We start from the raw sequence: 24,578 nt of genomic DNA, 5'->3' as shown, positions 1-24,578 counted from the left end.
ACTCTTGCATTGGAGAAATAGGTCTGAATATTATATCGTTAATTATAATTTTTTTTTAGAATATACTGTTCGTTAATGTTTTGAACTCCGATTTGACTAATATTTTGTTAAGATAGTTTATAAGATGCAACTTGAAAAATACATAATTCAGATCGATGAATTTCAATGTGAATTGGACTCAATCTCTATTTTTTGAATTCATTCCCTTAAAAAATCTGTATATGTACATAATTATATGAGTGTGTATATGCGCGTGTGTGTATATATGCACATGTGATTTGTCAACGTATATGCCTGCATTTGATTAATTTGTCTGCTGCCGCTTGTTGGGGTTCGATTTTTCAACGGTCAGCTTGGAGAATAATTTGATGCATCTGGTGATTTTTCCCTTTGTTGGTTTGTGCATTTGGGATCATTTTCTTTTCTTATAAAAAACGTCACTCATGTGACCACAGATTCAACAAGCAGGACTCTTGTATTGGAGAAAGTCGTAGGTCTGAACGTTATATCGTGCGGATGCCCTCTAAAGAATTTGTGTGTTGGTACGTTGTATGATTTGATAAGTGACGTAATTGATTATGCAAACTCAAGAATTTGACTACAGGAATTTTTGCCCAATCCCCAAAAACCCTTGTGCCAAAAGAATTCCCAAAACCTTAGGCCTACAAAGAAAACTTTAACGAAAAATTCTCGGTATTATTCATTTTAAAAAATTATATTTTTACACTAAAAAATTAATTATAGTACCATTTATTTGACCCTTTATTTTACCTTTATAATTAAAACTAAAAAATTTCAAATTATTTTCATTAATTTTTCTGTTAAAAAAAGCTACGAAGACAAGATGTTGACAACACCCATAAAAAAAAAAAAAATTCCAACACCACCAACACCTGGAAATTGGGTTTTGGAATCATATGCCTTTATCAGCCACCCAAAAACCCTAAAAAAATATCAATCAAAATCGCCTCAGGCCTGCCCTCAAAATCCAAAAAAGAAAACAAAATCCAATTCCAATCCCCCAATCCAGTCTCCCTCTCTCTCTCCTCTCTCTCTCTCTCTCTCTCTCACAACAATCAACATATTCAAACATACACACACTAACCCCACTACTCTCTCTCTCTCGCTTTCCACAGTGATTTCTGTCGCCTTCAATTACGACTTTCCGCCACTCACATTCTTCTCTCTCTCTCTCTCTCTCTCTGCTTTGTGATTCCTTGTATATATAGTTTTTTAGGGTTTTGGGGTAATGAGTCAAGTGAAGGACTCTGACGACGAGCCTGTAGCTCACTCCCTTGAGATCGATAAGCCCGAAACTGGGAGTGTTGAGAGCATCGGAGGAGGAGAAATCGAAGAGGAAGACCCGGTGGACAAGCCCGACGACCCCATGGACGAAGACGCCGCCAGCCCCGCCGCCGTCTTCTGTATCAGGCTCAAGCAGCCCAGGTCCAATTTGCAGCACAAGATGAGCGTCCCCGAGCTTTGTCGCAATTTCAGGTATTTTTTGAAATTCCAGCTCCAGTTTGTTTTCATTGAATTATGCAGCTTTTTTTTGTGTGGGGGTGGTGGGCATTTGATTGAATTGTGTTTACAATTTTGGTTTCGAAGCGGTTTACAAATAAAGTGAATAGAATTGTATGTTTGAACTCTGTAGTTGTGTGTTCATGGAGAAAAATTCTGAATTTACTGAAATGAGACAAGAAATTGTTGTTATATAGTGTATACTGAGGTGGGAAGGAGAGAGAAGAAGTTGAATTTGAAATGTGGAGAGAGAAGTATTGATATTGGGGATTCTATGGCTGGTCATTACCGAAATTTTAGGTCTTTATTGATTTAGTTACGCCATTGCCCTATGAACCTTTGCCAGTTGATAACTTTCCATGATGTGAATAAAGGTGGACATAAGAATTTTGAGTACTGGATAGTGGCTACTTCATTTTGACAACACTGGAGAACTTACCACCTCTCTACACTGCGTAATTCGGTTGTTAGTTTTATTAACAATTACTCGCCTTAGTGTGAGAGGCGTAGGGGTTATCAGCTTCATAATGGCCAAGGTAACTAGAAATCTGAAAATGAGAAGCATAATGGAAAGCTAGTTGGAAAATATATTACTTCCTTATTACCATGACTCTGCTAAATTGCCCTGGACATCTTACATTTATGTTTTAAGTTACATACAGAAGATTTGGCTTTATTGTTTGTTTGCCAGTGCTGTTGCATGGTGCGGGAAGCTGAATGCCATCGCTTGTGCATCCGAAACTTGTGCAAGAATTCCAAGGTTGGTTTTCCTTGTTTATGCTCACTTTTTTCTTAGTCTCATGAAATGTGGGATTTATTCTGTTATGACAATGTGCTTGATTATGGAACCTACCATTTATTTTTGCTTAGTTGGACCTCAAAAAGCACTATGAAAAGAAAAGGACGAATCTCTCAAGAATGTCTAAGAATTGTAGCCTGGCTTTTAAAAATAGAATGTCTTTCCTTCTTTCATATAAGGTCCAATTGGAGAATCAAGGAATGACTTGAGTTTAAAAACCTAGGCAGCCTGGTTGGTGGGGATTAACCTTGCTTAAGTTTGCCCTATATTTTATTTTGTTTTCTCCCTTGTTATTAGTTACATCGGCATACAGTTATGACAATTCTTCTTGTTATCGACTTTTCTGTAGTTCTAATGCAAATGCACCTTTTTGGATTCCCATACATATCGTGATCCCAGAGCGACCAACTGAGTGTGCAGTGTTCAATGTGAATGCAGGTACTTAGATGAGCTATTTGATTTTATAAGAACCTTTGGTTCTTTAGATTCTTTGCCCAAGTTTTCTTCACTGCAACTTATTCAGTGAATAGCTTGATAACTATAAAGGCTTAATAATCCTATTTGGCCTTGCTTGATGCACAGTATGATTTTTCTCTGAACATCTACATATGTCAAATTTCTTTTTCTTTCCAAGCAACTCTTGCATACAAAGTTGTTTTCTAGCATCCACAGTAAAATAGTTATTACCTGCTAGTTCATTTAAGTGTTCAGATCCTATCTCATTTGGATGACAATTCCCTAAATATTGGAAGAAGTTTCCTGACAGTTGGCATGTGTCTTTGCATGTCTTTTTCATTCGTTGCTAGGTTAGGAAGACCTTTGATATTTTGCTTTTACTTTCCTAAATACTGGCTCTAATTCTGTTAACCACGATAGTCACATTGAATACATTTTGCAGATTCTCCTCGTGATTCTGTTCAGTTTATTGAATGGTCCCCTACTTCTTGCCCTCGTGCCTTACTAATTGCCAATTTCCATGGGAGAGTAACGATCTGGACTCAGCCTTCTCAAGTAAGTTACACTTGCTGGACTGATTTCTCTTATGTATATAACTTTTTCCCTTTGCAAGCTTTTGACGTGGCTTTTCCAGTAACAGCTAAATTGCAATAATCTTGGCCAATTTTCCCACATTTTTTTTACAAAACTATTATTAAATGTTTATATTTGATCTATCTGTTTAGGGGCCAGCTAATCTCGTGCGTGATGCCAGCCTGCTGGCAACAAGATCATGAATGGCGGCAGGATATTGCAGTTGTTACAAAGTGGCTGTCAGGAGTGTCCCCAGTAAGCAATTTTGTTGTCTGCTACTCATCTGGTTTTAGAAGATATTTTGCCCATCTGAATGTTTTTGGTTCTTTGAAATGTAACATTTTAGCTTGCTGATTGTTTATATGAATATCTAATTTTACGTCTACTGGTGTGTCTACGGTACTCTTTTTCAGATGGTGTTGACGGTTAATATTTTTTTAATCTTTTTGTTGATGAACCAGTATAGGTGGCTTTCCTCAAAATCTAGTACATCCTCCAATGCAAAGTCAACTTTTGAAGAAAAATTTCTTTCCCAGCAGTCTCAGAATTCAGGTTTTTTTTTTAATTTTTTTATTTTCGTTGCAACCTCTCTTATTTTCAAGTTTTCTTATATTTTCGTTTTTTCATTGTACAATGTGTGTACGGTTGGTATCTGATGCAATATTTGGTTATTTGTTGCAGCTAGGTGGCCCAGTTTTCTGTGCATCTGTTCTGTTTTCTCTTCAGGCTCTGTTCAGCTTCATTGGTCCCAGTATCCTCCTAATCAGACTAGTGCTGCACCAAAGTGGTTTCAAACAAGCAAGGGACTCTTGGGTGCTGGGCCTAGTGGGATCATGGCAGCTGATGCTATCATAACAGATAGTGGTGCCATGCATGTCGCAGGCGTTCCAATTGTAAACCCATCTACTGTTGTTGTTTGGGAGGTCACTCCTGGCATTGGAAATGGATTTCACGCAAGTCCAAAGATCAGCACAACTAATGGGGTCCCACCTTCAATAAATCCACCCAATTGGGCAGGTTTTTCCCCTTTGGCTGCATATCTGTTTAGCTGGCAGGATTATCTTATATCCGAAGCAAAGCAAGGGCAAAAGCAGACCGATCCAGATTTCAGTGATACTTTACCACTCCATTGCTCTCCAGTTTCTAATTTTTCAGCGTATGTGAGTCCTGAGGCTGCATCTCAGTCTGCAACTACTACCTACATGGGGATCTGGAGTTACAGCAGTTGCCTTTGATCCAACTCGTGGTGGTTCTGTCATTGCTGTTGTCATAGTTGAGGGTACTAACTGTCTTCTTCCTTGAAAGCCTTTTGTTTCCCTATCTTTTACATTTGGAATTCAAATGCATGCATTTATTTGTTAATCTTTTCTAATCCAGATGTACATTTTCCCAAAAAAATTCTCCTAAAGTTGGTTGTTAGAGTCTTAATTTCTCCTAAACTAAGTTTTCTTAGAAATACGTCTGAACTATAGTAGTTGCATTAATTAAATCATGATTCCTATATTTCATGTGTGCAGGACAATACATGTCTCCTTATGATCCAGATGAGGGTCCATCGATTACAGGATGGAGAGTGCAACGGTGGGAATCATCTCTTCAGCCCGTTGTCCTTCACCAAATATTTGGAAATCCTACTTCCAGTTTTGGTGGGCAGGCACCAATGCAAACTGTTTGGCTATCCAAAGTGGACACAAGCATACAACCAACTAATGATTTTAAAAGTTACCAAGCAGCCGCGATGGCAGCAACCATTGATGCAAGGAAGACTCCTGATTCTAGCATAGAGAAAGTAAAAAGAGTCAGTTTTGATCCTTTTGACCTGCCAAGTGATGTTAGAACACTTGCTCGAATAGTCTATTCTGCTCATGGTGGTGAGATTGCTGTTGCTTTTCTCCGGGGTGGGGTTCACATCTTCTCTGGTCCGAACTTTGCACCTGTTGATAATTACCAGATTAACGTCGGATCTGCAATTGCTACCCCAGCCTTCTCATCGACAAGCTGCTGCTCAGCTTCTGTTTGGCACTGATAGTGCTAAGGACCGTACAGTTTTAAAAATAATACGTGTTCTTCCTCCTGCTGTTCCAAGCAGCCAAGTGAAGGCAAACTCGTCAACCTGGGAACGTGCCATTGCGGAAAGGTACTTCCACCCTGATAAAACTTGAATCCCTGAATTTAGTTCTTATGGATGTTTAAGGTACGATAGAGTGATGGTCATCATGGCAGGTTTTGGTGGAGTCTTTTAGTTGGGGTTGATTGGTGGGATGCTGTTGGCTGTACACAGAGTGCTGCTGAGGATGGCATTGGTAATAAACCTTCGATTCCTATTGGTGGTATTCTTGTGTCACTGATAAATTGCAAAGTACTTGAGATTTAGGAAACAAATTATAGGTCTCCAATCCATTTTATTTGCATTTCATTGAAAATTTCTTTCGTAAATTATGTGCACAACCTTCTGACCGTGATTTTTTGTTTGTTTGTTGCAGTTTCTCTGAATAGTGTCATTGCGGTACTGGATGCAGATTTTCATTCTCTTCCTTCTACTCAGCACAGGCAACAGTATGGTCCTGTAAGTTTTTGCTCTGACGCAGGTTGTTTCATGCTTATAGATTTTTTCTTGTCCATGCTAACTTTTTCATGACAATTAGGACCATGTGTCATTTTAGTGAAATTAGTTGCTGCATTTTTTAATTTTATAATCTTGATGCACTAACATTTTATTACTCGTATGTCAGAGATATTTTGTCCATAATTATTCTAGTGGATGGCCCTAATTTTTTGATAAAAACTTTCAGATATGATGTAATATAATTTGTTTCGTGCAAGTAGTTATATATGCTGAGTTTTAAATGAGTTCAAGATCCCATAATCTTTTCTTATCTGAATGGCCTGGTATTGTTGACTCTCTTGCTGTTAAAGGCTATTGGCATTACATGCAAGAGGTGTTGACAATTCTACTTGCTTCTTATTTGCTCAAGCAAAGTATCACCTAGATGGCCTCCCTGTTTCCCATGCTGTAGATTGTAAAAGTATCTTGGCGTGTCTTTTAAGGAAAAAGTTGTTTTGGGATATTTTAAGACAGATTGCATCGGAAACTGACTAAATGGGAACATGGCTAGACTGTAATTTGAAGTTGAGGCTTTGCGCATGACTTTTGGCCTAAAGACTCGGGTTTTCAATCAACCTTTCATGCTGTTGCATGGCTACATCCTGCCTTTTTATTATCCTTTTCTATCCCTGTTTTTAGGTTCAGGACAGGGTTTAGTAGTTCACAGTCACACATCCATACCATTCCATCCTCAGTTTCACGTCTTTGTTGACTACCTTTTGTTGTTTGACTAAGAAAATTATTCTGTTTTGATGCAGAGTCTCGACAGGATAAAGTGCAGGCTACTGGAAGGTACAAATGCACAAGAAGTTAGGGCGATGGTTTTAGACATGCAAGCCAGGTTGTTGCTTGACATGCTGGGGAAAGGAATAGAATCAGCGTTAATAAATCCATCTGCTTTGGTACCAGAGCCATGGCAGGCATCTGGGGAAATGTTATCAGGCATTGATCCTGAAGCAATGGCTATTGAACCAGCACTAGTTCCACATATTCAGGTTTTCTGTTGACTGTTCTTAATCTTAAAACTTATTGTTTTCGTCTGTTGAAAGTTATACACTGAAAAATGGTCATGCTGTCGCTAAAAGTTTGACAAATAATTGGTTTATTGAAATGTATATTTTATTGTCAACAATGTGGAATCCAGTCATGTAGGTGCATGATTATGGTTTTGCCCTGGTCCTCATTTCTATGAAATAAATAGTAGAAAGACTAGTAATGCGTGAGCTAGTTTGGGCTTCCAAAACCCATGTATGGTTATGAAGATGGTTGAACCTTCCTCCAGTCAGTTCACAAGTCTCAGGATCGTTGTAAGATTTTCTTCAAATCTCGCTTACCTAATCTTTCCACGTAATACAGGCTTACGTCGATGCAGTTCTTGATTTAGCTTCACATTTCATCACTCGCTTGCGGCGCTATGCAAGTTTTTGTCGCACACTGGCAAGCCATGCTGTTACTGCTGGAGCTGGCAGCAACCGCAATATGGTGGCTAGTCCTACCCAAAGTTCGGCTTCTCCTGCAACCAGTCAAGGTCAGTGTGCATTCTTTTTCTCATTATGGAAACTGAAGATATTATTTCTATAGTTTGATTCAGGTGCAAAAGAAGTTTGAAATTTTTTTCATTGAAAATCGCGTAAATAATCTTTTACATCAGGATTGACCAGATATGGTTCCTTAAAAAAATCCCAAACCATTTGGAAATTAGACTCGCTTCGGAGGCATCTTAGGGCTTAAGTATCATGATTTTTCTTACTCAGGAGGTGTTTGCCGTTATTTATGTTAGGAGAAACAGGCAGCATTTGAATTTTATACTTGTTTATTTACTTCTTGTTTTGCATTATCTGCAATGCAACATTTCTTTGACAATGTCGTGCTATGTTTTTCAGGGGGTCAAAGTGGAACTACAAATTCTACAGGAAACACCCAGATGCAAGCTTGGGTTCAAGGTGCCATTGCAAAGATTAGTAGCACCTCTGATGGAGTTTCCAATTCGACTCCAAACCCCATTAGTGGGCCATCTTCCTTCATGCCAATAAGTATCAACACAGGAACCTTTCCTGGTACACCTGCCGTTAGGCTAATTGGGGATTGCCATTTCCTTCATAGGTTATGCCAGCTTTTGCTTTTCTGTTTTTTCTTTCGGCGAACTCAGCTACCCCGTTTCTCTGGGGGAGCACAGAGAAATGCTGATGCAAATATGCAAAAGCCACAACCTGGTGCTCCTGGGAAGGTGGAGGAGGTCAGTTCTGTTTCTGCAAAATCATCTACAACCATGGTCAGGCCGGAGGAGGGTCAGGTAGCTCGGCCCAGTCAGATACCTGGAGCAAAAGGAGTTGAAGAAGGACCTGCTGGAAGGTCAAGATTGGGTGCTGGAAATGCTGGTCAGGGTTACACTTTTGAGGAGGTAGAAACTGATGCTCTCTTCATCCAAGATCTCTACAAAAAATTACATGTTGCCTTAAGTTGTTTATATCTGGTTTATATTATTTGATTTGTGAACTGTGAATGGGATTTTCAATCTTTATGTCTCATTTTTGGACATTTGACACACCTATAGGGTATTCTGAATTAATTGGATAATTCCGTTCATCATAGAAAATTGATAAGCAAAAGCTAGAATGATGTAATGCACTCTGTTGCTGTGCTGCAGGTGAAAGTCCTTTTCCTCATCCTTATGGATCTTTGTCGGCGAACAGCCAGCCTGGCACATCCATTGCCAGTTTCTCAGGTGGGAAGCAGCAACATTCAGGTGCGGCTGCATTATATTGATGGTAATTATACAGTTCTTCCGGAGGTTGTTGAAGCATCCCTTGGCCCGCATATGCAGGTATAGTTGTATTCCTTACCACTCATGATCATGGAGTGGCATGGTTTCTGCTCTACTTATCAATAATGCTGCTAAACTCAATGCCTGCAACTTTAATCTGTAAAAGAGGATTAACTTTCTTGTTAACTGGTTGCTTAAAGTTCTCTAAAATCTTAACTTACTTAATTTTTTAGTGTCAATCACAATCTGAAATCTTATAGCAACAATCTTTTTTCTGATGGGCTATACAGAATATGCCCCGGCCTAGAGGTGCAGATGCCGCTGGTCTGTTACTCCGAGAGTTAGAACTCCACCCTCCAGCCGAAGAGTGGCATAGGCGCAACATGTATGGTGGGCCTTGGTCTGATCCACATGACATGGGCCCTCAAGATGATACCCCCAAGCTATGTAATTCTTCAGACCTACCTGATTCTGGATCTTTGGAAAGTTGTGATGTATATTATGGAGCCCATGGCCTGTGGCCAAGGAAGCGCAGGATGTCTGAAAGAGATGCAGCTTTTGGCCTAAATACTTCTGTGGGTCTAGGGGCATATCTTGGTATAATGGGTTCACGGAGAGATGTTGTTACTGCCGTATGGAAGACTGGTCTTGAAGGGGTTTGGTACAAGGTTTGATATGAAAAGTCAATGCTGTTTGTCTCCCCATCTTAACAGGTAGTGATCCTATGAATCTTATTTTGTACTTGTGTGCATGCAGTGCATAAGATGTTTGCGGCAGACGTCAGCTTTTGCTTCCCCAGATGCTGCTACTGCAGCGAATCAAACTGGGCGGGAGACTTGGTGGATCAGCCGCTGGGCTTATTGCTGTCCTATGTGTGGCGGAACATGGGTTCGAGTTGTATAGGTGACTGAACTGACTGTATTATTTATTAGGTGAGTTCCTAATCCTTTTACATATGGAACGAATTCCAAGGTGGACATGCATAAACCGTTGCTGATCGTTGACGACTGAGTCATATGGTGCAGATTGGACATATACAGTACAAGCGTTCGTTAAGGCAGTCAGTTTAGAAGATTACCTTGGTGAGTGGTTGTTGGTTAAAAGAAATCAGGGGCACCCTGCTCATTATTTTCGGATTCCTGTCTAATGATAAATTCTTACTTGCTACGGAAAACTCTCCTTCACATCTGCAACATGCTGCCGAGTTATGATTCTTTTAGGGTTTCCGTTTTGCAGGTTGTAAATCGTCTTCACCGGCCACCTCCGTGGATCCATTTGACCTGGAGTGAGAACATTACATTTGATACGCATATATAAACGTTAATAGCTGCCGCCGGAGAACGCCGTTGAGATGGTAGCCTCGGCAAATGTCTCTCGTGGATCCACTTGCTTTATCAGGTTGCTAGATTTGTAGTTTTAACACTGGAGTTGCACGAACTTTGCCGTTCTTCTGGGCGTGGGGTTGTGAAGGCAGGTGGTTGGTAGGGTTCCTGTATTCTATGTTGTAAACATTTTTGAAGCAAATCAATACAAACATATTCACTCCTTTCGTTTTCCTAATCCTAATTAGTATAGTCGATAGGAGAAATATTTTTGCTGACCACAATGGCAATGCTCATTGCCCTATTCACTACCGAGATTAGTTTACATTTTGACATTTGTACGGTGAATAGATACAAAATTTCAAAATTTAAACAAATCTAATAGTGACGAGCATTTCCACCGCTCGAGAGTGCTGAGCAAAAATGCATCTGTAATCATCTCTTTTGTATCTCCGTTTGTTAAGTAATTTTCAGTGTAGTGGTAGTTCTCTTTCTAGTTTTGGAACAATTTGAAGTTTAAATTCTGTGCATGTTATGCTCGCCTATCAAATAGCATTTAGCTCTTATTCTAATGATAGTTCTTTATCAATGTTGGGTTGAATTTCGGATTATGTTGTACGCATTTATCAACTAGCTTTTACATTAATAATAATTTTCTTCTAAACACATAAATTAATAACATTATGTAACGCTATGATTATTTCTCTATCATACTATTGACACTTCTAATTAACTTAAATCATTTATGACACGAATTTGGATATTTTCCTGAGCAGAGGATCTGAATCCTTTTGACGCAATAACTTATATCATTTTATAATAATTGTAACGTTGGATCAAAATTCAACTGTCCTGTATTATTTGGTTTTGAACCCTCTGTCCAAATCCTTATGACACCACGTGAGAACTGCTACTTAAACACCACCACGTGTCTCGTTAAAGTGCATTTTACCGCCGTCAAATTTATTTACCAGAGTTTCCCAAGTGGTTAAAAGTTAAAACGATGAGGAGTTGCTGTTAACACACCAACAAACGCAGTTGAAAAAGGAGTCTTGTCAAACTTCGTCACACTGGCTCTAATTTCGGAAGCGCGAAAGTTCGGTTGATCTCGACGGACGCCGGCGAATCGACGACGAGGAAGCAGCGATGAGCAGCGGTCAAGCTGGACCCCACTCCCTAGCCTTCCGGGTGATGAGGCTGTGCAAGCCCTCGTTCCAGGTGGACCCCATTCCCCTCCTTCTCGACCCCGCCGATCTCGTCGTCGGCGAGGACATCTTCGACGACCCGATCGCCGCCGCTCAACTCCCCCGCCTCCTCGACTCCTCCGCCGCCTCGAACTCCTCCTCCGACTCCTCCGATCTCACCTACCGCACCCGTTTCCTCCTCCACCACCCCTCCGACTCCATCGGCCTCTCGGGCCTCCTCGTCCTCCCCCAAGCCTTCGGGTCTCTCTCTCTTTCTCTCCCTCTCCTTACCCGCATTTTAATTCCTTGATTTGTTAATAAAGTTGTGATTTTGCAGAGCAATTTATTTAGGGGAGACATTTTGTAGCTATATTAGCATCAATAACAGCTCCAATTTCGAAGTCAGGGACATTATAATCAAGGTTTCAATCTCAAGTTCTTGAAATTTATTTTCCATTTATTCCGTAATTATTTCATGTTAAATTAATTCAGTTCAATTTTTAATCTTTTGTTAACTTTGAGAATTGCAGGCGGAAATGCAAACAGAAAGGCAGAGGCTTTTGCTGCTGGACACGTCGAAATCTCCGGTTGAATCCATACGTGCAGGCGGCCGTTATGATTTCATTGTTGAACATGATGTCAAGGAACTCGGCGCTCACACGTAAGCTCTCCTTCTCAGTCCTCGAAACTCATGTATTATGATTTTGTTGTTTGATTGTGGTAAGGTTTTGTAATCTCTATAGGTTGGTATGCACTGCATTGTACTATGACGGGGAGGGAGAGCGTAAATATCTACCGCAGTTCTTCAAGTTCATTGTGGCCAATCCGCTTTCTGTCAGGACTAAGGTATTGTCCTTGCACATGCCGTCGAATTTTCATGTGCAGTTCTGAATTTCAATTTACATACATGTGAAATAACTGCATTTCATAAATCCTAGTGAAACTAACAATTTGATTTTGATTTTTCAGGTCCGTGTTGTAAAGGTACGTTGAGGTTCATTTAATTATTGATTGTAAGTTTATAAGTTCTGCCTTTTCGATACATATACAAGTTACATTGCTTTTTAGCATTGCTATGGTGTTTAAATATATATTGATGATTTTCAGTAGAAACATGATCGTGTATGTATACGCCACACTGGATCAAACTTAGACATAGTGTCTCGTATGTGTTATACCGATGCCAAAGCATGTGCCTCTTTAAACAGCATTCAGTTATCTATTGTTTACTTCTATTCGTTGCAGCCTAAGTAACTGCTGTAATCTTGTTGATAACCTGTAACGAATTAGTGTCCCTATGATAAATGCATTCTATCACAGGAAATCACGCTTTTAGAAGCTTGCATCGAAAATCATACCAAGTCAAATCTTCTTATGGACCAAGTTGAGTTTGAGCCCGCATCAGCATTGGAGTGCAAAAATCCTAAAAGCTGACGAACATCATTCTGAAAAGAATTCTCAAACAAGGTACAATATGGTTTATTTTCTTCTGTTGAATTTTGTTCTTTTCTTCATATTCCTCTTTCTTTCTTTTCTTCATATTCCTCTTTCCCTTCTTTTCTTCATATTCTTCTGCTTTTGTTGATGGCAGAGAGATATTTAAGCCACCAATTCTTATCAAATCTGGCGGGGGAATTCATAACTATCTTTATCAGTTAATATCACATGGTTCTGCCCAAGTGAAGGTTGAGGGAAGCAATATTCTTGGTAAACTTCAGATAACATGGCGAACTAATCTGGGCGAACCTGGTCGCCTACAGACACAGCAAATTATGGGAACTGTGAGTGTTCATTTTTTAACACTAATATTAGAAGAAGAATACTGTCCACTACTTTTTGTTTCACTTTAGATCTGCAGGGTGTTTATTTTTCTGGCTTTTTGTCTGAAAATTCTGTCTAATTAGAAGTCCATGCAATAGTTTAAGGCACACATACACACACATGTACAAGCTTAGTACACGTCACATACACAGCTTGCAAGCCCAATTTAAAGTTTATGTGGTTATTAGCACTTATCCGGTAACTTCCATAGAGAGTATAGTTAATTTTTAAAATTCTTTAAATTCAAACTCATGAAAACTTCTACAGAAAATGGGAAGTTCAAAATATGGTTTGATTTTACTATTTAACTTTTAAAATATTGTTAGTTTAATTTCAACTAGGCAGGGCATTTATGGACTTTAGAATGCTGTACGAATAGTTTTTTGGATATATCATGAGATGTGTAAGTAGGACATGCTAGAGCTTAAGTGGTATTACACTTATGTTCTTGATATACACTTTTGCAGCCCATAACACGAAAGGATATTGAGTTGCATGTGGTGGAGGTGCCGTCTGCCATCAAGTTGGAAAGACCCTTTTCAGTAATTTTCGTTCCTTTTGGTTTCTTATATGTCTCTTGTTAATTAGATTACTGCAGCTTGATTGTCTATGTAAAGTCACCAACAGAGGTTTCTAATGGCTATTGGACTTCATACTTCACAGTTCACCCTCTATTTACCTCTTGTACTTGTCGTTCTTCAGTTAATAGAATTAGACACTGACTAATGCAATGATTTGGACCTAAGCAAGTAAAAATTTTGTGCAGCTACATTTGAAATTAGAAAATGAGACAGATAAGGAACTCGGCCCCTTTGAAGTTTGGTTATCACAAGATGATTCACCTGAGGAGAAGGTTGTTGTGATCAATGGTCTTCAAACAGTGGTAATGCTTTAAATCAGATTTCAAATATTGTTCTTGATGAGTATTCCCCAAGTTTATAACAATTTATGCTGTTCCAAAGTCTGTTTCAATATACGATTTTAGATGGTATCATAGGAATGTCCTATCCAAGCCTTTCTTTTAGGCCTTCGTTAGTGCCTTTTTTTATTTTCAATTGCTTATGTTGACCTCGATATTTTAACAGACCCTGTATACTCTCTGAACTTTTAGGTTGTCTCAGTTAGATTAGATAAGTTTACGTGATGAAAGATATATTAGGAACCATGAGTTGCATATTTGAACTCATACTTTTAAATTCCAAATATTTAGCATCTCACTTGTTATATAACTGATTGATGAATTTGAAATCCACACACAGGTTTTGCCAAGGGTTGAGGCGTTTGGTTCCACAAATATCAATCTGGTACGGAGAATAATTTCACCAGCACCTTATAGATTCAGTTTAAACATCTTTGGTAAATGATAATCACAATGGTGATGATGATTGATAGTGATAATTTCTTTATAGGGATGTCAGTGAATGTATTGTTGTCCTGAGAGTAGCTCTCTAAACCCCGCAACCTAAAAGTAACCAGTCATCTTTTAACAATATAACATTGAGATTATTACCTTTAAAACAATTTGCTTTTCATATTTCAACTGTTTGAGTAGTTTCTTAGAGTAGCCTTTTCCTAATGCAGAACCTCATTGCTACTAAGCTTGGAGTTCAGAAGATCACGGGCATTACCGTGTTTAACACAAGAGAGAAAAAGTCATATGACCCTTTGCCAGATTTGGAGGTTAGTTTTTCTGTTTTTTCAGTTTTGAATAAACATATTTAACAATTGCGAATTGTGGTAAAATAGTCATTGCCGTCTAAACTAGAACCCCTAATGCTTTTGCTATTATTCACTTCTGATCAAGCTCTGGACTTGTTGCAGATTTTTGTGGATCTCGACTAAATCGTTGGCTAGGTTTTACCGGTTTTGCTTCCCATCCTGTGCGGGGTTATCAAACATCGAGCGGATGCCATGATCTGTCTCCTCAATGAGCTTTAATCAAGCCAAACAGATCTGAATGGAAGGCATCAAGTTCTAGTCCGATTACTGGTGATGTTTACCTTCCTCCGGCCCTTGATGACTTGCTTCAGTAATCTCTTCCTTCCCTAAAGGGTTGTCCAAGTACTCGACGGTTTGATTACATTGGGGAACAATTGTATATTTGTAAGATTAGATGACTTGCGATGAACCGTAAGTAGTCTAAACGGAGTAGCTAATGAAACTACAGATTTCTGATACAATTGCTTGGAAACTATTGTTACATAAGATGAAGGGTAATTCGCACTTTACTACTTTTTCTCTCCCTCCATTTCTTTTCTAACACTTGTTTGGTCCTGAAATTCCTTGAATTATTATTTTGATCAATTTTCTCCCTGAACTATTATAAATGCGAAATGCGGTAAAACATGGCGTTGGGGGAGATTCGGTAGTTTCATTTTTTTGGTAAAATGTCACGGGAAGCGTACTCCAGAGAAACAACTACACATAGTTCTTCATTCATAGTATGTAGGTACTCATTAGAAAGGGAAAGGAAATTACAGGGAAATATGTACATGAATTGAGATTAAACCAAATAAATATGAAACTTGCAAATAATTATTATCAGCCGTTAACGTAAGTAAGTTTATCTCTTTGATTTAGGCTTGTTGGCCCCATACTGCCCAATTGGCTTCACTGCCGACACGTGGCATGTTCGGAATCCTCGAGTGAGCATCAACCTTGAAGGTGGCCCCACACATGACCCCCTCACTGTCAATCCGAGGCATTGCCTTCATCTTCTTGGTTGGATGCTCGAAGCTCATCAACCCTTGCTCACTGTGGAACATGCACCCTGCATCCAAAATTCCACCCACCAAAACATTAGAGGCTAGTAAAAGTAATAATTGTGTACACATCGAATTCTGTATTCGTACAAATTTCGAGTCGTGTCAGTGTAGCGTTTTACATACCAGTTGGAAATGGGGCAAAAGATTTAGCACAGCTTTGTTTTATGACCCCCAAGTTGTCAGAAATCACCACCGAACCATCTGCTGCAATGCCCCAAAACATGCTAACCCCTTCATTGGCACCCTGCATAAAAATAAACCACACCCAAAAATGCTAAGAACCCTGAAAATATATTTGATAAGGACACCCAGCTTTACGCTTTGTAAAAGGGCGATCCCAAGCCAACAAAGCTTTACGCTTTGCGAGGTCAGAAGAACATCTATTATACGCATCTTTACTCTTGTTTTGCAAAGAGCCTTTGCTTTCTAACATCTGATTAATTTTGGAACTTACCAATGCAGCAAAGACGGTTCCAGCCTTGGTGTCATAGAGCACAAATCCAAAGCTTCCATCAAGATCCTTGAGGACCTGATCAGCGGGGTACGGGCCACGGTCGCGGAGGGTCCGATAGGCCTGCACCACGAACATGGCCTCATTGGTGCCCTTCGACAGCCCGTACTGCTTGATCAGGCTGCAGAGGTTGTTCAGGTCCCCCAGAAAAATGCAGTATATGTTGTCCAACGAACAGAACACCCTGCAATGAATTAATCAATTAGTTAATTATAAATAATAGATGGATTGAGATTTGAGAACGCCCAAATGCCAGTTATATAGAAATTTTTTGTGCATGACGTGTGTTCTTATACTCGAGAATTTTCGGTTGAACCCTTCTGCACTCCTCTATTTTCGTCCTCCTAGTAAAAGCTGTATTGATTAATTTTGATATCGATATATTTTGTCACGGTGATATCATGACATGGACACATTAACGATGACATATCCACATATATTCGTTGCGTAACCGGACTATGGTAGTAAATATTAATAAATATAAAGAAAAGATATTGGGGTTATACCTTTTTGGGGATGTGTACGGGTTGGCTGGAGGAACATATGCAAGCAAAGCTGTGTTTCCAAAACAGACTGAAACTGCATTGTTCGTATCATGGCAGGACATGAAATCTTTGGCAATTTCTTGAGGCTTCTTGGCCCGATTGGCGGAGGCAGCGGCGGGGCTGTGGAGCTCCTGCGGTGGCTGCACCACTTCCTTGTTGAATATTGCAAGCATTTTCAAATTTCCAACAAAAACAAATCTCAAAAAAAGTTTTTGGATCAAATTTCTCGAACACAAAAGATGGTACTAAATAGTTTAACGCAGGCAAAGGGAACTGGTGGAGATTAATGCGTAATTGTTGGGGTATATATAGCTAAATACTAAATATTTCAGAGAGAGATAGTAGGAAAGTGTGCGTGGCGACGTTATCCAAAACTCTCTCTCCTCTATCACTTAAGGGAGATTCGATCCAACTTTTAATCTATTTTTATTTGGATAATACTTGACTCGCTACACCGTACAAATTATAGATTGACACTTGTACAAAATTAATCTTATACAATATTCTTTTATCATGTTTGTATATGTATCGGTTTGGACAAGTGATGAGAGAAAATCAGTTAAGATAGTTTGAACACGTGAATCAAAAACATATAGACGTTTTAATTAAAATATGCGACTATCAGATAGAGGCTCCGTGCAAAAGACGTAGAGAAAGACTTAGGAAAACTTTAAAAGAGACTATACAAAAATATTTGAAAGAGATTATAAAAAAATATAAAGTACTTGAAACTAACTAAAGACTTAAAGTCAAATCAAATGCAGTGACATTTTACAATTCATACAATCGACCTTGCGTATTAAGATAAGACTTAGCTTATACGTTACGGTTTGTAATTTTTTTTTGTTGTAAGAAAGGAGACGAGCAATATCCTTTTTATTTACTAAGGTGAGTAAGATAGTAATTTTTTGCCAAACCAAAATGAAGGGCGTGAATTGAGGATAACAACAATGTTATAATGGAAAAAAGTATATAATTTTATATCCATTAGATTATAACCTAGTTAAAAATTTATGTTAAATAAACGGCGCAATAGTTTCTTGTCATTTGTTTGACCTAACTTTAATTTATCCGTTGTATAAAACTAAGAGATTAAATTCGTGTGATATAAGTTATATAACGGCTTTTAAAATAATAGTAATGCTCGCCGCTAGTTTAGGATATTATTACGTAATTTGTTCTCCCGATCACCCAGAAGATTAGAAAATTAAGATAAAAACTGAGTAGGTGTATTGGAAACAGTCAAAAACGTGTTGAGTTGTACGAACACTCTTATCCAAAACTAAACAGTTATAAACAAAGTACAAGTGGAGGTTTAAACCGTGTGTTGTTAGTGACGGTGATCTGAGTCATCCACCGTCCAATCCGACCTTTTATCTGATTACTCTTTTTGACTGTCCCCCACGCTTCTGACGCACACACGTGGACCATAATCAACGGCCCAAAGACATATACCGGAATGGAGGAGACCGATGAAACGGAAGGGGATTCTCGAGGATCCCTTTTTCTTAATCTATCAAATTTAAGAATTCGTGTAATTAAAAATTAATTTAATGGTTAAAATTATTATAATTTTTAAAATAAACTCCTATTTGTAATCATTAGATTAAATTTCAATAACACGGATTTCTTGATTTGATGGATTAGAAAGAAAGGATCTGAAGAAAACCCCTTTCCCAATGAAACTCTGTTAAAAGTAGCATTATCATTCAATTAGGTACACTTGACAAACGGCTCGTCTTTATTGTATCCATGTTATTTTTGTAACATACTCGTTATCTTAACAAATCGTATCATATCAAACCTATTATCTTACGAATTTTTAAAAGATGACTCGATAATAATTCGATTGGTTAACAGATCATGTAGTTACGTATCGGATTAACATGACATGCAAGAAATTGCAGCGCCTAATGTCCAGACCTATCGAACAGGTTGTGTTTGTATCATGTTCGGGTCATTTGAGTGAGTTTATCGTGCCCTCAACAGATGACGAGCAAACTGTTAACGGGTCGACCCGATAAATAGAACACTAAATAAACAGAGCTGCTATGCAAATGAGAAGACCACTATTAATCTCTGAGAAGTATATTAAACGGTATGTACACTTCCATACTAATACAAACCAACCTAAATGGCCAAAAAACCAAGCCATCATCAAAACATCAAGAGAACGAAGGCCGGGAAAGGCAGTCGTCGATTATACTAGCACGCCATCGGTTCCCTGAGCAACCATTACCGACATCCGAAAGTTCGCTTTGGAACGTACAGCTATTTTACATTGCAACAAAAACGATAAAAACCTAGGCCGGGGGCTTAGTACTCTTATGCACTGTAGTCCCTGATATAGTATTTCTCTTCTGGATAGTAAACGGCATTGACTGTGTTACCTCCGAATTTTCTCCCACCGAGTACATTCTTCGCATTGGCGCAACCCCCAATATCCGTATATTCCAAGAACACCTAAAAGCGTCATATAATTATAATGAGAAACAAGCTACATATACAATACTCCGAGAAAAAAGAACGTCAATAAGAGCACGGTAAGTGGATGCAGCACAAGAGTTTTACCTTCCCAACACCTGGAATCTGTTCTCCGCCTTGATCCGCACGAGGAATAACAACATTCACAAGAGTTCCTAATCATTCAAGACACGAGAAATTTCCCAGTTCCAATCAAAACCATAGCAAAAGTCAAGCAGTGGGAACCTGTTAAAGTTCCGGGCACTCAAATTTAAATACCCTACAATCAACAATTCACTTGAAAAAACATCAAACATCTTCCAGACACACCAAAGGTTTTAAATAAAAAATATTCAGGCAAACAGGTTGGGAATAAACTACCAAATTTGCTGCATTCATCCCTCATGTCTTCTAATATTTCGACATACTCTTCATCGTCTCCCAGTTGATCAGCAGTAATCGCCTTTATCACGAGAAAATACAAGAACCAGCCAGTAGGAACAATCAAATATTAACCCATAATCCACAAGTCTAAATTTTTTAAAAGTAGGGTGCCAAAACTAAATATACAAACAAAAAGCATGAATTCTATATAACTTCATTTTCAACTGTGATACTACCTCAGTCAAGCACAGGACTTTAGTGGGTGTCTCACCACTCGCCATGGTTGCCATTCCAGCTCCTAGAAGATTCAAGTCAACAACCCGCATGGCCATTTTCTACAACGAAAGACATAAGTCAACAATGCATTTGAAAAACACATACAGGGAACCAATGATATGTATTCCTTACCTGCATGGCTAAATGCTGTTGTGCCTGTACCAAGATGTTTTCTTGCTCTGTTTTAGACTGCCCGTTGCTGTAAAATCGTTGCAAAATGGTTTCAAATTGTCTAACTTGGCTTGAATAAATAAAACATCAGGCTTTAGGCTTTCCCTTTAGTTTGAAAGAATACCAACCTGGCACTAGCACGCCGGACGGTTAAAGTTTTATCACCCATTTTTAAGCCGTTGAGAGCACCGCAGGCAACGTCTGTCACAGTTGGATCCTAAAGTTCTAGAACATTAGTTGACCAGATTTCTAGGAGTGACCTTTAAGAATCATAAAACAGTATATAGGTATCAAAGAGAAAGGAGACGGCCTAAAATCAATCACTGAGAAGAAAACAAACAATTGAAGAAGTAACAATCAAAATCAAAGCCGGGCTTCGAGTATGTACCTGATAAACACAGAATCCATATCCTTTAGAGTTTCCTGTATCATTATCCTTCACGAGGTCAAAACCACGGAGAGGTCTGCAGTGATCAATACGAAGTTAGAATATGCAACTATGGTTTTATCACAAATGAGGAATGTCAAGATTGCTGGAAATTTAAGCCCATACCCAAAGGATTGAAGCAATTCTCTAATCTGAGCTTCAGTGAAGTAGTAAGGTAACCCACCCACAAAGATACGGTCAGGTCCCTCAACTCCACCAACGGCACTGCCAAACAAATGCAAAATTAGTACAACAGAAGACTTTTACAACTCAAATCCAAAAACTTCAAAAGTAATTATAGAGAGTATGAAACTAAAGTAGTCTTCAAATTGAAAAACCGAAATTGACCTACCCTTGTGTGAGACGAATGGCAGCCAAGTTAAGGTGAGGACTTGGTTGGCTAGGACCAAGTGTTGCAGCTAAAGTAGGATTGTAGTCTGTTGGCCTTCTTACCCTCACAGCAACCCCCTGATAATCAAAAGGAGCATGTTAACAAAGAAATATTTCCTCCATATCCACAGAGCACACAGAAGAATGATTAAAACATTATCCAAAGATTCTGACCTAAGCCCCATCATAACCAACAAATACAAATCCCAATATGTTTTTTTTTTTTTTGGCATATTTATGATAATTCTCTATAAAATTGATTGGGTTCCTTACCCAAGAGAGTTAACCTACTTAATGAGTTTGATAATACTGAAATTAGAAAAGCTTTGATCCGATAGACATGATAACATTTCAGTTCTACACTAGTTATGCTTCTTATTTTACCCTCACATTCTTCTTTTACGGGACTTTACCATTGACACCTTCCCCTATGACGATTATAAACAGATCAAACAAAAAACAAAACTGTAATGATAACTTGTAATTGACATGCCTCAAATATAATCCCGTCTAATGCCATTGCATTACTTGCTTCTTCAACCGTTCTCATCTCCACAAATGCAAACTTCTTCTCATGATTAATATAGACATTTACAACCGCATCACCTGCAAGTTCAGATACTAGAAAACACATTGCTCTCAGATAAAACCCATGAGATCCTGAATCATGTAATACATCAAGGCACATGTTGAACCTAGTTAAAGTGAGACTATTATTACACATACTTGAACCAACAGAATTTCTTCCAATGGCAGCCATGACTTGGCTAAAGAATGTGGCAATTGTCTGACAAAAAGATAACATTCCATCAAAGTCTTTTAAAGAATACAAGAAAGAGGCAAACAAGAATTTCAAAAATTGAAAACAGGTTAATCAAAATTTTGGCTTACTTGTAACCCATTGCAGTTGGCCCTGTAACAACCTACAGAAAGCTACCTTATAAGCTTCCTTATATACAAAGTAAATCCCTAGATTCTAGAGTGATGACACAAATGGCATCGAACTTTAGCCTAGATTCCCTGTTCATCTCCACTCCAGTATACAGTCAAAACACTTGCTATTACTTGGGAAAGAATCCAAAACAAAATCCAGAACTGTAACCTGCTCATTAGCCAAGGGAGGAAGCCCACCAACGTATACCCAACGTGCATGCCTTGTAGCCTGCAAGAGAGAAATATATATATACTGCTCATCGGCCAATGACAAAGACACCGTTCATGTATTTATGAGAAAAATAAATTGCAAATTTATATATATGAACATAAATACAATAAATTTACCTGCTGAGTCATGGCTTGAGCTGGCATCAATGGAAGAGCCATCTGTAACAAGCAAAAGCATATGAGTTATTCACAAAGAACACAAAAGAAAAATAGAACTCAAGATCCCATAGAAGCTTATACTGGTGAAACGTACATGCAATGCCCCAAAAGGAAATGAATTTTGTACCACTCCAGGCATTGTTTGTGGAATACCTGACAGTTGTCCTGCTGCATTATTATTGAAGCAATAACAGAAAGATAAGTAGTATAGCTTTACGGAAAAAATATGTCACAACTACACTAGTAATGAAATCCATCTGAAAGCTCAGAAGTATCTTTTACATTGAAAAAGCTAATATTTCATACCTAAGATATACCATGAAATAATAAAGAAACAAATTCCATCATTGCGAATGGTAGGGAAATATCTGTAGGTCAACCAAATGTCAACTGTATCAGTCGAAGGAGAAGAATGTCCAGCTAATCGTTCCATTGGTTCTCCCTTGAACATCAATTGATGTAGTCATGCCAACTCAACATCGCCTTCTTACCCAAACCATAAAAGCAAACACATACAAACAACAACACAACAACAACCAAACAACACAACAATGGCTCTCAGTTTCCAGAGTAAAACAATAAGAAAGATAACTTCTAGCATGCTCATATAAATAACAGGAGGTCAGGAAGCTATTCTTGAATGGAAAGTGTTACAAATGCTTTGACAAGAATTTGGTGATCGAGTAGTCAGATCCAAACCTGAAACGGAAGCATTATACAGCACTGACCCAGCAGGCGGTGCCATGTCAAAACCACTTGTACGCTTGCTATAGACAAGGATTTCAGCAAGATTACAATGGAGCAATGCGGCTTTCATGACAAAATACTAACAGCATCCATATTATGTTTTAACCAGCTAAAGCTTTTGAAATAGGAAATAATGTTTGAACAACATTACTCAACACGAAATGCATAACCTAAAGGAGCAAGAAAGATATATTTCTCATCAACTAAAAAGACAATCAGATGTGTCATGATCAAGATAACAATATGAAAGTGAATGTTTATGTAAAAGTTTCCCGAACCTCTTTGAACAGGAACGAGAAGGAGATCTGTCCATTGAGCGAGAACGAGAACGTGACCGTGATCTATGTCTATGCATCCTTTCTCTATCTTGATCATAATGACGATGCCTACAAGATAAACATACAACGTAAGCAAACCTAAAGTCGAAAAACAATTTCACTTGATAACTCCACAATGCAATTGAGATTATGCGAACAACTTGGATAAGTTTATTTCATTAAGAAGCACGTGTTTAACCTGTCGAAATCTTGGTTTCTACCGCAGAGATGGCCATCATACGAGTTCCTCCCTCTGTCAAATCTTCCACTTTTATCCTTATACTCCGGTGTATAACGGTCACCATCTTTTGCTCTATCTTGACCTCGGTCTCGCTGTCGATCTCTCCACGAGCTCTCACGTTCTGATCCACGAGAACTGTGCTGAGGCAGAGGCAATTAAAACATCACTCAGCAATTCGATAATCGTCACACAAACATACACGACAGAAAATAGCGATCCGAAACTACGTATGCATCACTCTTTACAACTACTTCGCATTCAAATCAAGTAATTCATTTCAAATTCATCGTTTCCTCTAAGGAAAAGGGATTCATACTCAAATATACCAAATTACTGCCTAATTCATGCACTAAGTGATTTAACAAACAGAAACAATAACATTTTACTCTGGAAAACCATAAATAAATTATTTACCCAAATCTAATCCGATTCGACAAATTAACATATCGAAAATGAACAAATTGACAAATTAAACGAGAAAGCATAGTTTCAGAAATTGGCTTAACAAATTAACAGAAGGGAATTTAGAAAAGAACCTTGCTGACGCCTTCGTAATCTGACATCGTAGCAGTCCGAATTTCAAACGAGAAGAACCCTAATTTTGGAAATTCGCTGAAACCAGAAGCTCGCGATTTGCACGCTCTTTCGATCTGGCGATGCGAGTACCATTGGACGCTATCGCTATTGGGCCTGATTGGACGGCGCCGACTCGGTAATTTTAATCCAGGCCCACATATAAAGAACAGCGTTTCTTCAGATTAACCCGCTATATTAAACGGGCCTAACTCAGCCAGTGAACTCCCACCAGCTGCCACATTAACAAAAAAGCCCATTCGATGAATGCTTGTTATGCTTTCTTCTTTTATTGTACTGGATTTAGTTGTGTCCGAGATTTTCGTTATAAATTTAATTTTTTAAGCAAAAATAATCACCATTGCCCTTGTTCAACGAGTAAAAGAGTAATAGTACATTG

The 24,578-nt window shown here is 38.6% G+C and overlaps 4 protein-coding genes across 13 annotated transcripts; 2 read left to right on the top strand and 2 right to left on the bottom strand.

The window, feature by feature from the left end:
* Positions 1–945: 945 nt before the first annotated feature.
* On the top strand, positions 946–10,264 carry LOC125468166 (mediator of RNA polymerase II transcription subunit 16-like). Its single transcript, XM_048591074.1, is given in 21 exon segments — positions 946–1,497; positions 2,213–2,281; positions 2,670–2,758; positions 3,219–3,331; positions 3,502–3,531; positions 3,533–3,604; positions 3,811–3,901; positions 4,031–4,548; positions 4,550–4,628; positions 4,867–5,372; positions 5,374–5,486; positions 5,573–5,652; positions 5,833–5,915; positions 6,713–6,949; positions 7,311–7,482; positions 7,838–8,355; positions 8,602–8,778; positions 9,009–9,386; positions 9,475–9,650; positions 9,744–9,800; positions 9,955–10,264. Coding segments are annotated over 19 exon segments (3,720 nt in total). The 5' UTR covers positions 946–1,249; the 3' UTR covers positions 9,622–9,650; positions 9,744–9,800; positions 9,955–10,264.
* An 809-nt stretch (positions 10,265–11,073) lies between these two features.
* LOC125480389 (trafficking protein particle complex subunit 13-like) lies at positions 11,074–15,276 on the top strand. Its single transcript, XM_048591192.1, is given in 12 exon segments — positions 11,074–11,485; positions 11,562–11,646; positions 11,755–11,885; positions 11,968–12,070; positions 12,194–12,208; positions 12,545–12,691; positions 12,820–13,005; positions 13,513–13,587; positions 13,812–13,928; positions 14,305–14,349; positions 14,627–14,725; positions 14,867–15,276. Coding segments are annotated over 12 exon segments (1,323 nt in total). The 5' UTR covers positions 11,074–11,186; the 3' UTR covers positions 14,888–15,276.
* Positions 15,277–15,450: 174 nt separating this feature from the next.
* LOC125480388 (stem-specific protein TSJT1-like) lies at positions 15,451–17,039 on the bottom strand. The gene is made up of 4 exons (XM_048591191.1): positions 16,828–17,039; positions 16,265–16,505; positions 15,934–16,054; positions 15,451–15,815 (listed from the first exon to the last, which is right to left on the bottom strand). The coding sequence occupies exons 1-4, from the start codon at positions 17,037–17,039 to the stop codon at positions 15,622–15,624; spliced, it is 768 nt and encodes a 255-aa protein (XP_048447148.1). The 3' UTR covers positions 15,451–15,621.
* Positions 17,040–18,913: 1,874 nt separating this feature from the next.
* LOC125480336 (splicing factor U2af large subunit B-like) lies at positions 18,914–24,300 on the bottom strand. 10 transcript variants are annotated; one of them, XM_048591019.1, is made up of 19 exons: positions 24,142–24,300; positions 23,564–23,745; positions 23,326–23,433; positions 23,000–23,067; positions 22,618–22,668; positions 22,395–22,468; positions 22,259–22,300; positions 22,080–22,139; positions 21,704–21,764; positions 21,471–21,598; positions 20,940–21,055; positions 20,714–20,812; positions 20,549–20,624; positions 20,289–20,377; positions 20,122–20,188; positions 19,950–20,048; positions 19,711–19,792; positions 19,438–19,505; positions 18,914–19,329 (listed from the first exon to the last, which is right to left on the bottom strand). In XM_048591019.1, the coding sequence occupies exons 1-19, from the start codon at positions 24,166–24,168 to the stop codon at positions 19,192–19,194; spliced, it is 1,635 nt and encodes a 544-aa protein (XP_048446976.1). In that variant the 5' UTR covers positions 24,169–24,300; the 3' UTR covers positions 18,914–19,191. The 10 variants fall into 10 exon arrangements, with proteins under 10 accessions (XP_048446976.1, XP_048446977.1, XP_048446981.1 ...); XM_048591020.1 differs by having other exon boundaries at positions 21,471–21,583; XM_048591024.1 differs by having other exon boundaries at positions 23,564–23,740; positions 24,142–24,292.
* Positions 24,301–24,578: the final 278 nt, after the last annotated feature.

The sequence above is a fragment of a genome, unplaced genomic scaffold (genome assembly GCF_019419815.1).
Source record: "Pyrus x bretschneideri cultivar Hongxiangsu unplaced genomic scaffold, Pyrus_bretschneideri_v1 Contig33, whole genome shotgun sequence".
NCBI classification, from domain to species: Eukaryota; Viridiplantae; Streptophyta; class Magnoliopsida; order Rosales; family Rosaceae; genus Pyrus; species Pyrus x bretschneideri.
Note: the sequence above shows the minus strand (reverse complement) of the source record. Positions and strands in the feature narration are given on the sequence as shown.